General features: G+C 41.9%; 1 protein-coding gene across 2 annotated transcripts in view; it reads right to left on the bottom strand.

Moving 5' to 3' along the window:
- ttc17 (tetratricopeptide repeat domain 17) overlaps positions 1–4,298 on the bottom strand; it is a 62,638-nt gene extending 58,340 nt beyond the window's left edge. Inside the window, exons 1-2 of one of the 2 annotated variants that reach the window (XM_055649373.1) lie at positions 4,129–4,247; positions 2,972–3,034 (exon numbers count right to left, since the gene is read on the bottom strand). Coding sequence is in view for 1 of the 2 variants with exons in the window: in XM_055649372.1 (XP_055505347.1) it covers positions 4,129–4,260 (132 nt within the window). In the remaining variant the exon portion in view is untranslated. Of the gene's footprint in view, positions 1–2,971; positions 3,035–4,128 lie in introns of both variants that reach the window. The other variant, XM_055649372.1, reaches the window with a different exon arrangement.
- Between the last annotated feature and the right edge of the window lie 7,718 nt (positions 4,299–12,016).

Raw genomic sequence — 12,016 nt, forward strand, 5'->3', positions numbered from 1 at the left:
TAATCCAGTATCCACAGTGTGATAGAAATGTTCCCAACTATTAATATAGCTCTGAGCTACAAAATCAGACGATGGATGGACAGTTAATTTCTTACAGATCTTGAAGAAACCATCACCAGACATATTGAAACTGCCATGAAGCTACTTGAATTATTAAACTGACAAGCGCAAGCTAACTGGTACTTTATTGGGCAATGGCAGATCTGGCCAAGGGAAATCAGACCCGAAGATGACAAACCTTTGAACTAATAATGACTCAAATGCAAAAATATACATAATGTATTTTCCTTAGTGAAATCTTCCACTAATCCTTTTTTCTTAAAAGTTGAGAATTTCAGTATGGGAGAGCCATTTGTGACAGCATCAAAAGGCAAAAATAAATAAACACACACATTATATATATATATATATATATATATATATATATATATATTGGGAGCTACACATGAGTGGATAGGGTAAAAGGAGCGAATGAATAATATCAATATATATATACACACACACTTATAAAACTGATCTTGAATGTGAATTTATTTGTGTGTTTGTGTGTAATACATCTTTGCAAAAAAAACGACACGTTAACGGTAATTTCTTTTACATATTCCAGTAGCCATTTTCCCCCTGGAGTCCAAATCGCCTTATCTGAAAATGTCATCCTTTATTACTCGAGTAATAATGGAAATGTTCAAAAATCTGACATTTTGAATTTAAAAACGACTGTCTTTCGCTGCGAGTGAAGTCTCCCCCAACCACTCCACCCCCACCCCCGGTTATTCAAAAGACGCAGAAAGAACGAGCAAGTCAGGCCCTGTACTTGCCCCGGGTCGACGCATGGTGAGGTGGTTGGTTGCTGCTGCAGGCCAAGCCCGGCGACTGGACCAGGGCAGAAGCAGAGCCTGGAGTGAGGAAGTATTGCGTTCGGGAACCAGCCCCCCCCCCACCCCTCAAACTATCTCCCTCCCACTCTGCTCCCCTGTTCCCCTCCAGCTCCCTCTCCCCCCCCCCCCCCCCCCCCGCTCCCTCTCTGCATCACCCCGCCCCTCTGCCGCTGCCCTCCCTCTGCCCCTGCCCTCTCTCTGCCACTGCCCTCTCTAGCCGTGCCTGCAGGTTGGGGGCTATTCGTGGGTGGATAGGGCGGGGGATGGGGTAAAATGAGCAAACAAATAATATTAATATAATATCATGGGTGATGGTTAATGACTGTGTGTGTGTGGGGGGTGGTTAGGGTGTGGGTGTGGGGGGTGGTGTGTGTGTGCGCCACAGGGGCCCCCAACCGCGCATTGAGGGGACGGGACCCAACGGGTCCCAATTGGTCTAATAACTACCAAAAGTCACATCTTGGATGTGTGTGCGTTTGCTCGTGTGTGCGTTTGTTTGTTTGTGTATAATCACATCTTCGCGATAAAAACGACACGCTAACGGTAAAATCGTTACATATTCCGGTACAGATTTTTCCCGTAGTCCGAAGTCGCCTTATCTAAAAATGTCATGCTTTATTTCTCAAGTTATTACTGAAAATGTTCAAAAATCAGATGAAACTTTGAATTTAAAAACGCCGGTCTTTCGCTGATGATGTCACAATGGGTCTCCGTGCCCTATTTCCTCGCCCTGCGAGTGATGTCGCCCCCCCCCCCCCCCCCCCCCATCCCCACGATATTCAAAAGGCACAGCCGGAGATGAAGTCGAGCCCTGCACTGAAGCCATTGAACTCACAGTCCTATAGTCGTCGGCCAGTCGGCCGCCTGCGTGCCGCTCCATCTCTGTCCGCCCGCCGCTCCAAAAGACGCAAAAAGAACGAGCAAGTCGGGCCCTGTACTGAAGCCGCCAAGTTCTCGGGTCACTCGGTCGGCTCCTCTCTCTCCCCCAGGGCCTCCCTCTCTCTCCCCGGACCCCCCTACCCCCTCTCTCTCCCCCCGGGCCCCTCTCTCTCTCCCCCGGGGGCCCTCTCTCTCTCCCCCCCTGGGCCCTTCTCTCACCCTCCCTCTCTCTTCCCTCACTCTCCTCTTTCCCCCCCGCCCTGTCTCTGCCCCCTTCTCTCTCTCTCTGTCTCTGCCCCTCTCTCTTTGTCTCTGCCCACTCTCTCTACTGCCCTCTCTCTCTACTCCCTCCAGAAGCACCTGCGACTGGGGGGCTATGCATGAGTGGATAGGGCGGGGATGGGGTAAAAGGAGCTAATGAATAATATAAATACAATATCAAGGGGGGGGTGGTTAGTGTGTGTGTGACACCACAGCCCCCCCCAGCAACCGTGTATTGACTTGGTCTAGTATATATATATATATATATAATTATATATAAAAAGGCATTATCACCATATATGCACTCAAGAAAAATATATATCAAATAAGAGCATGGTCCTCAATATGATATGGTAGCTTTGTCCCATACATTCAGGAAAATTTAATGCATGGGGCGGTTCCATGTGGAACATGAACTTTCCCTCCAATTCCATGACAAAAAGATTTAATCAAACTCTCTTGTAGATCAAACAATCTGGTCGACACGGCACTCCAGCTCCAGCGGCAAATAGGTATAGACAATAAATGCCAGCCTCACTCCTGAGTTCCATAATCCACAAAAGAGTACAGAAATCAAAATGTAATTTTCAGCTTTGACAACAACCTCAAATGTTGTCTAAAACTCAAGCAGAGTGTTTAGTGGTGCCCCTCCTCTGCCTGTCACAATGGCAAGGCAAGATTGGACTGGGAAGAATCAGAGGAGGTGTGGAGGATTAGATAGGGAAAGTGAGGAAACAATTCAGCCTCAACCAGATTGCTGGGTAACACCAGGTAAGGATTGAATTTCCGTCCATGAGTCACAAGGATGCTTGGCCAAAATTAAAATATGATCATTTTGTGTATGAGAGTCTTCATTTTATATTTTATAATATATACATGCATGTTCAGGTAATTCTTAAAAGGTAGTATTGAGAAGAATAACTTGGCATGATCTGCAGTTCTTTCCTACACACCTGTCATGATCTTTTGGCAGCACATGCTCCCAAATCTTCAAGGTAATTCATCATAACAGGTACCTGCACAAAAGTGAATACCCCAAACAGAATATTTTTAATTGGTGAGAGATTAAATGGTGTTGGTGTTCTTGAATCACAAAATTAACATTTGATTACTCCAAGCATGTAGAAAAGCAAACATTGTCCTTTGTTGCAGGCGTTTCCTTACAAAGGTAGAGGCATGTCTGATCTATTTGGATAGCATGCAAAACAAAACTTTACATGTAACAATAATGAGATCATAAGAATATATTTGGAATATTGTGCACAGAGCTCTTCCTCATACCTAAAGAATACATTTGTGACATAAGGGGTGCAGCATTTATTTACCAGTTGGATCTCTAAAATGGTAGATATGTCGCTTGAGGAGGATTAACAGATTGGACTTCAATTCTATCCAATTTAGAAGCATAAGTAGTGATCTCAATTCTAAAGGGCTCAAAGAGGTAGTCTCATGTATAGGATTTCCCTCAACGAAACGGGGAACGAAATCTCGAAAAAGGTACGACCATTCAGAAGAAATTCCTTCACAAGCGATTGCGGATCTCTGCAATTCTGCAGCAAAGAGGGCTGAGGAATCTAAGTCTATTCAAGTAATACGGAGTTAATATATAAAAAGTCGTGCTGAGATGATAGAACATCCGTGATCTTAGTGAATAGCAGAGTGAACATGAGGTGCGCCGTTTCCACTTCACGTGTTTTTTATGTTTGTGTTTGAGCGGGGGTGTCGCGAGTGGACGGGGGAAGCCGCGGCTTGGTGGGAACAGGGTACTTGTTATGTTTGGAAACGCCAAGCGTTCCTATGGATCAGGACTGGATCCGCCCCGTGGGAGAGGCTGGCAACCAGTCACGGGCTACATTGCGAAATCGCTCCCTCCCAACGAACCAGTCTGTCAACCCCCCCCCCCCCCCCCCCCCCCCAAAAAAAAAAAACACAGGCCTGGAGATCCGACTCCGGCCGCAAAGTTTTATACACCCAACCGAGCCGACGCTGGCGGTCTCGGGTGGCCACAATGTCCGCTTGAGCAGCCCTTCAGTCTGTGGACCCCATTCACCACCAACAATGACCCCTCCTCCTCCTCCACCGCAAAAACCCCCCCATCACTCAGGCCCACCTGCTGCTGAATCTTTCCATCTTCAGTTACAATCCAGTGCGTGGTGGCCGTCGAGCTCCTCAACGCGGAGAAGAGGACTGCCAGTAAAAGGCGGCGGCGACAGCAACAGTCTCCCTCGCTACGCACCGCCATGTTTAATCACTGCTCCCACCTCTCAACCGCCCTCACCACCAACCGGAAACGCATCGCCCGACACCGGAACAACCGCCATCATTGTGCGGGGCGGCAACCACCGAACGGGGCAGGGCTCGGTTCCCCTCAGGCGACACGGCGGGATATAGTTAGACGCACAATGCTGGAGTAACTCAGCGGAACAAGCAGCATCTCTAGAACAATGGAATCTGACCACCTTTAGTCAGACGGGGGTGAATCTGTGCACTTCAATGCGACAGAAGGCTGCGGAGGCCAAGTTAGTGGCTAATTTTAAGACAGAGATTCTTGCGTAGGAAGGAACTGTAGATGCCAACTTACACCGAAGATAGACACAACGTGCTGGAGTAACTCAGCGGCACAGGCAGCATCTCTGGAGAGAAGGAATGGGTGAGGTTTCAGGTCGAGATCCTTCGTGATTAGTACTGATGTCAATAGTTAGGGGAGAAGGCAGGAGAATGGAAGAATTAGATCAGCCATGATTCAATGGTAGAGTTGATGGGCTGAATGGCCTAATTCTGTCCCTATCACGTTTGACGTTTCGCGTCGAGACCCTTCATCAGACTGAGAGTCAGGGGAGAGGAAGACTAGCGATGTGGAAAGGGTTGTTTATATCTTCAGTCTAAATATTCAGTCAGTGTTATCAGGTATCACATACATTTTAACATCCATAGCCATGCTAATGTTCATTGATCAAATTTAAAATTAAGGTGTGTAGCAGTCACTCTCTGCAGTTAAAGATGAGCAACTTTTTCCTATTCTCATTGATTTAATTCGTAAATTTAACATCAGGTGAGCTAACGTCATCTTATGTAATGTTGGCAAGGGAAGGTAAAACACCAAAATATGTCATTGGTTTTAATTGGAAATTTTGATCTTATCCATTGAAGTATCATCTTGAAAAACACGTTTGTTTAATACCCTTTGGTATGAATTTCTGTGTTTATATTCTAACAAAAGCTAAAGTTCTTATAAAAGGAAGTTGGCAGTTTCATGACATTTGGAGAGGAAGGCAACATGGAAAAGCCCATACAAATCAAAACAAGAAGCAAAGAAAATGTACTAAACGGATGGCAAGGAAAAGACCAGCTGTACTTTGATCCTTCTCTCCACTATGCCTTATCAAACATTACCAGACTCAATTGAAGATTGTTTTCTAATCCCACCCATAAGTATCAGTCCAGGAGACAACAGAAAAAGCCTTTACTTTTAATTTTGGTGTAACTTTGACATCAAAGAACTGGTTCATTACACTTTCGTCGCTGTGCAATCAATTGCACAAATTGCAACCGCTCAAAAAATCTACCATCCGTGAAAAGGACCAATTTACATCTTCCTACTGGTTCTAAATAAGATTCCAACAGCCATTCTAAGATTGAGTATTTAAACAGTAGTAAAGATGGGCGCAGGGAAGGGTGGGAGCAAGGGTCCACGCATAAGGAACAGGTGAGGATCAGTTCAAGGTTTCTGCAGGTTGAGTAGGAAGGTTGTGTGTCATCTGTGGCACGAGTCCTGGGAAAACCTAATATGGAGGTGGGCTGACATTTGATTAGAGAAGGAACCAATGATTGGAGCAGTAGTAAAGCAGAGAATTATAGCGCCATTATAATCGGAGCATTGACGAGTAGCAGTAACTGCCATTTAGTTTTTGGCTACAATGTGCTTTACACCAACCTACAGTAGGACTGTCTTGGAGCAAAGGTGGTTATAAAGGAATTTACATTGCAGTCCGAACATAAGGATTGCACAGCAGTCATTGGATATTTTGAAGAACTTCTGAACGCAGAATACTTTATATACCAATGAGATATATACCAGTCCATTTCCTGTTCTGCGAATATGAAGTGTCATAAATGTTCAGTTGTCGACTGAAGTGGAGGCTATCCGATTGCCAGAATGGTGTTCAAATTTCTTATACATTTTGACCTTTTGTTTGCTTAAATAGAAGAACACATCAATTCTGGAAAAGTAGGAAAGCGATTTGGACTAGACAACTTTCGAGAATGCAATTGCTTTTGTCATATATTTGTCACTGGTGTCAAGCAAGCATTATTTTAATGGGACTTATTTGCTACAGCAGTCCCCAACATAAACATGTAACTGAATTTGGAATGGCAAATGTTAATAAAATAACATTTTATAGAGTGAACATGTGCAAATGCAATTTTAATATATTAAGAGATACATGGATAGTTTATTGTACATCAGCAATTCAATGGCATGTTGCATAGATTAAACTCCATACAATATGAAACTATCAACCATAGAAACTACTTTAAATTCTTGTATTTCCTATACAAAGCTCAAATTCCAAAACTATTTTTGACCAAGACAGCAAACTACACACAATTTACAATTGTTTGACGTCCTGTTCACATTAGTTTCAATGAAATGAACTTCTGAAATCTATAGTAAAAGCAACCTTGTAGACATTTTTAAAATAAATGTCAATGATTCTACAAATGCATTTCATCAGAATGTATTGAAATAATTACAAGTGCATGGAGTTATTTGAAAATAGGAATTGTATGCATTCACTACATTTATCAACATGTAAAATGAATGATTTCAGGAAGACAAAGTTTAATTTATCCCAATTTGCACAGCAAGCTTTCTGACCACTATTTTTAAATTTACACATAAAATCATTTTCTTATTCCGATCCACTCAATCTTAAAGCCCCCCTCAGTTGCTTATTCTGGAAGTTTGTGAACCGTACTGTCAGCTTTTTCCAATCACAGTCCTAGGTTTTCACTTTTGTTATACCCTGATCTCCAATTTGTAAACACCATACACATCTTGAATCCTCAATTTTAGTTGATTAAAATAATTTATCCCTTAATTCTATGCTCACTGATATACTGTTTATAATTTTAGTTCTCCCGTTTCAGTTTGCCTGCATTCACTTTTGAGGCCTCTCAATGCATCAGGTTTGTAGTGTGCAAATATAGCGCCCTCCATAATGTTTGGGACAAAGACCCATCATTTATTTATTTACCTGTGCTCCACAATGTGAGATTTATAACAGAAAAAAAAAATCACATGTGGTTAAAGTGCATTGTCACAAGGCCATTTTTATACATTTTGGTTTCACCATGTAGAAATTACAGCAGTGTTTATACACAGTCCCTCCATTTCAGGGCACCAAAATGTTTGGGACACATGACATCACATGCGTTTGTAATTGCTCAGGTGTGTTTAATTACCCCCTTAATACAGGTATAAGAGAATGCTCAGCACGTTGTCTTTCCTCCAGAGAGCGGAAAGGACGGTGGTTCTACAGAGTCCAGAGGAAAGTGGGAGAAATGAGATGTGCAGGAAAAAACAGAAAAGAGGAGACAGTAATTTCAAGAATTAGATTTGGACACACTGGTCAGAACAGTACACTTTTTATAATAGGCAAGCATAATACAGGCAGATGTCAATACTGTGGGCAAGAAGAGACAATAGAGCATGTCATTGTACATTGTGAGAGGTATGAGGAGGAGAGAGGACGGATGAGTGAGTAGTTCAGAAAAGAAAGAGTACAATTTGATTTGGTAGATATTTTGCATGGGAGTTCATATAAGTGCTATCAAACCTGTTGCTTTTTCTTAGGGTAACCATTTTGTTCGGAAGGATATAGGTTATTAGTATATGTAATGGTGTTGTTTGATCCACACTCCATGCCAGTTGGTGGTGGTAATGCACCAAATAAATTGTTTGCGAACCGCCAAAAAAACACTACATAGAAGAAGATGTCTTTCGACAAGGTCCCACATAAGAGATTAGTATACAAACTTAAAGCACAAGGCATTGGGGGTTCAGTATTGATGTGGATAGAGAACTGGCTGGCAAACAGGAAGCAAAGAGTAGGAGTAAACGTGTCCTTTTCACAATGGCAGGCAGTGACTAGTGGGGTACCCCACGGCTCAGTACTGGGACCCCAGCTATTTACAATATATATTAATGATCTGGATGAGGGAATTGAAGGCAATATCTCCAAGTTTGCGGATGACACTAAGCTGGGGGGCAGTGTTAGCTGTGAGGAGGATGCTAGGAGACTGCAAGGTGACTTGGATAGGCTGGGTGAGTGGGCAAATGTTTGGCAGATGCAGTATAATGTGGATAAATGTGAGGTTATCCATTTTGGTGGCAAAAACGGGAAAGCAGACTATTATCTAAATGGTGGCCGATTGGGAAAGGGGGAGATGCAGCGAGACCTTGGTGTCATGGTACACCAGTCATTGAAGGTAGGCATGCAGGTGCAGCAGGCAGTAAAGAAAGCGAATAGTATGTTAGCTTTCATTGCAAAAGGATTTGAGTATAGGAGCAGGGAGGTTCTACTGCAGTTGTACAGGGTCTTGGTGAGACCACACCTGGAGTATTGCGTACAGTTTTGGTCTCCAAATCTGAGGAAGGACATTGTTGCCATAGAGGGAGTGCAGAGACGGTTCACCAGACTGATTCCTGGGATGTCAGGACTGTGTTATGAAGAAAGGCTGGATAGACTTGGTTTATACTCTCTAGAATTTAGAAGATTGAGAGGGGATCTTATAGAAACTTACAAAATTCTTAAGGGGTTGGACAGGCGAGATGCAGGAAGATTGTTCCCGATGTTGGGGAAGTCCAGGACAAGGGGTCACAGCTTAAGGATAAGGGGGAAATCCTTTAAAACCGAGATGAGAAGAACTTTTTTCACACACAGAGTGGTGAATCTCTGGAACTCTCTGCCACAGAGGGTAGTTGATGCCAGTTCATTGGCTATATTTAAGAGGGAGTTAGATGTGGCCCTTGTGGCTAAGGGGATCAGGGGGTATGGAGAGAAGGCAGGTACGGGATACTGAGTTGGATGATCAGCCATGATCATATTGAATGGCGGTGCAGGCTCGAAGGGCCGAATGGCCTACTCCTGCACCTAATTTCTATGTTTCTATGTTTCCTCCAGTCCTTCCACCACATTTGGAAACTTTTATTGCTGTTTATCAACATGAGGACCAAAGTTGTGCCAATGAAAGTCAATAAAGCGATTATGAGACTGAGAAACAAGAATACAACTGTTAGAGACATCAGCCAAACCTTAGGCTTACCAAAATCATCTGTTTGGAACATCATTAAGAAGAGAGTGAGTACTGGTGAGCTTACTAATCGCAAAGGGACTGGGCCTAGGAAGACCTCCACAGCTGATGACAGAATTCTCTCTATAATAAAGACAAAGCAACAAATGGGGGGAAGGGGGGGGGGGGGGGGGGGATAAACGACGACTATGTATAAACACTGCTGTAATTTCTACATGGTGACCCAAAATGTATAAACATTTATTAAAATCTTTATTAAAATCTGACTATATACTTTAACCACGTGATTTTTTTCTATTACAAATCTCAAATTGTGGAGTAGAGGCAAATAAATAAATGATGGGTCTGTTGCAAACATTATGTAGAGCACTGTAAGTATACTTGAATATGTTACAAGTTATTCTCATCTTGACCTCTATACATTAATGATTCCAAATCAATACAAATAACCACCGTACCACCCGAGTTAGCAAGAACTGAATTGTTTAATGTCATCGGAGTTTCTGAATTTCAAATCATATTTTACATCCTTGAAACGGGTTACATCAACTGAAAAGACAATTATGCAAGGGAACACAGCAAATACCTTTTGGGATCAATGTTGATACAAAGGATCAAAAAAAGCAGAAGTATGAACAAAAATGAACTGGCAAACAAAGAATGAGGAAAAAAAATAATCACATCATCCACAGGAAGAAAATAAAAAGGCATTTATTGAGATTAATACATGAAATGCAGAAATTTGTGGAATAAATTCAGATGGGAAATAGTAATATTAAGAGGCAAAGAGAATTTGAACAGTCAGAGACCAAGAAAACTGACTGGAAAAGATCTAAATAAATGACTTTTTTGAAGTAATGTTTCATCCTGACAAAGACACAATTTCCAATTCTGATATAGGAAATGATATACCAATCAAGCTAACAATAAAGCCCAGTAGTGGTGCCATCCAAGAGGAAGTAGGGACAAATAATCTTAATTTCTAATTTTCACTTTTGGTGATTGGCTTGCCAACAGGAATACAATTGTTTGCCTGACTTCCCTTTGGGCACTATGGTTAAAGTCTAAATCTTCAAACTCCATACCCTCAGACCTTTGGGAATATTTTCACCAGGCAGATGTCAGCGGGTCAAGGTGGAGGCTCACTGACAGCTTTTTAAAGGCTGTCAGGGATGGGCAATAACTCGGCCTTTCCAGTGATGCCCACATCCCAATATGGAATTTAATGTGATAAAGGTGAGGAATTATTCAATCAGTGTAAAACTGGGCAATACACACGTGTTAATATAGACAAGAATGATGTTGAGACGTATTAATAATGCCTTAGTTGAAACAGTGCAATAGGCATCCAGACAGAATTTTGAACTAAAAATCTAGAATATAGGAATCACAGGGAATCACAGTTTTTTCTTAGAATGGGCGTTAAAACATTAATTGTCAGTTGCAAGAGTTACAATACTGATATTCAGCGCCAGAGGTATGAACAGAAGAAAAATAACTTTTTTTTTCCCCCTGCTTTGAAAGGAAAAGGAGGCAGTTTTCCGGTCTTCTACATAACTGTCCTCTCGGCTTGCTCAGACATTAGAAGTCCAAAATTGGATGTTTAAATTGGGCATAGTGAATTGCTATATCACCTTCTCACTTGGGATATTCCAATAACACCCTCAATATAGGCTTCTGTCATATTTGCAACTTACCCAAAATAGAGACAAAAGCTAATCCAACTACCATTAAAGTACAAAGATCCGTTGCTTTGACCATAAATGGAAAATAAGTCTCCCAACAATCACGCCTTCATAATCAAGATATAACCAGTATATCGTACAGATAAGTCATGTCACTCTTTCACAATGGTGATACCGCACAGAAGATTTTGAGAGGACACCAGATTTAATACGGCAGTCTGGTCAGTATTTTTAAATGAACTGACAGTTAAACAGAACAAAAACAAAAGTAGACACAAACCATTAATTCCAGGTGAGAAAATTCACTGCCAATATATATTTGAAAATTACAAAGGAAGAAATTAGCTCTCCATACTGTTTCAGTCGTGTATCTATATTTTAACACTATTTTCTCAAATCCTCACATCTTTAAATTATATTTTCCCTACCACTGCACACGCAAAACTTCACATTCCTGGCTGATTATGAAACTAAGCTAATAGATTTCTTTCCAATTTATTGAGTGCCTAAATTTTGATTGTTATTGCATAATCAAATAGTTAATGTTAACCTGCATTATACATTTCTCTATCTTCCAGATCACAAGCTCCTGCAATTCCTGCCACTCTGAATGGTGCTTTCAAAACTGCTATTTAAAAAAAATCTGGGGGGGGGGGGGGGGGGGGGGGGGGGGGGGGGGGGGGGGGGGGGGGGGGGGGGGGAAAGGCGCACAAGTTTGAAATTAAAAGCTCTATAAAAATATTTAAATCTCTTCAATAGTTATTGGTTATGACAAGTTATTGAAAACTTGTTGACAATGTAGCTATTTTTCATCAATGTTTACTGATTAGTGCACAATACAAAAATATTATTCAGTGTGCACCTTTACCATATAAAACATACATACTCCAAAAGGGTAGGACTTATACTTCCTTTTACCAAAATAAAATGAGGCTGCAAACTTTGTTGCTTTTGTAAACAGAAGCTGCAATGACATTGATAACACCAGCAAATACC

The sequence above is a fragment of the Leucoraja erinacea genome, chromosome 18, assembly GCF_028641065.1.
Source record: "Leucoraja erinacea ecotype New England chromosome 18, Leri_hhj_1, whole genome shotgun sequence".
Classification (NCBI taxonomy): domain Eukaryota; kingdom Metazoa; phylum Chordata; class Chondrichthyes; order Rajiformes; family Rajidae; genus Leucoraja; species Leucoraja erinaceus.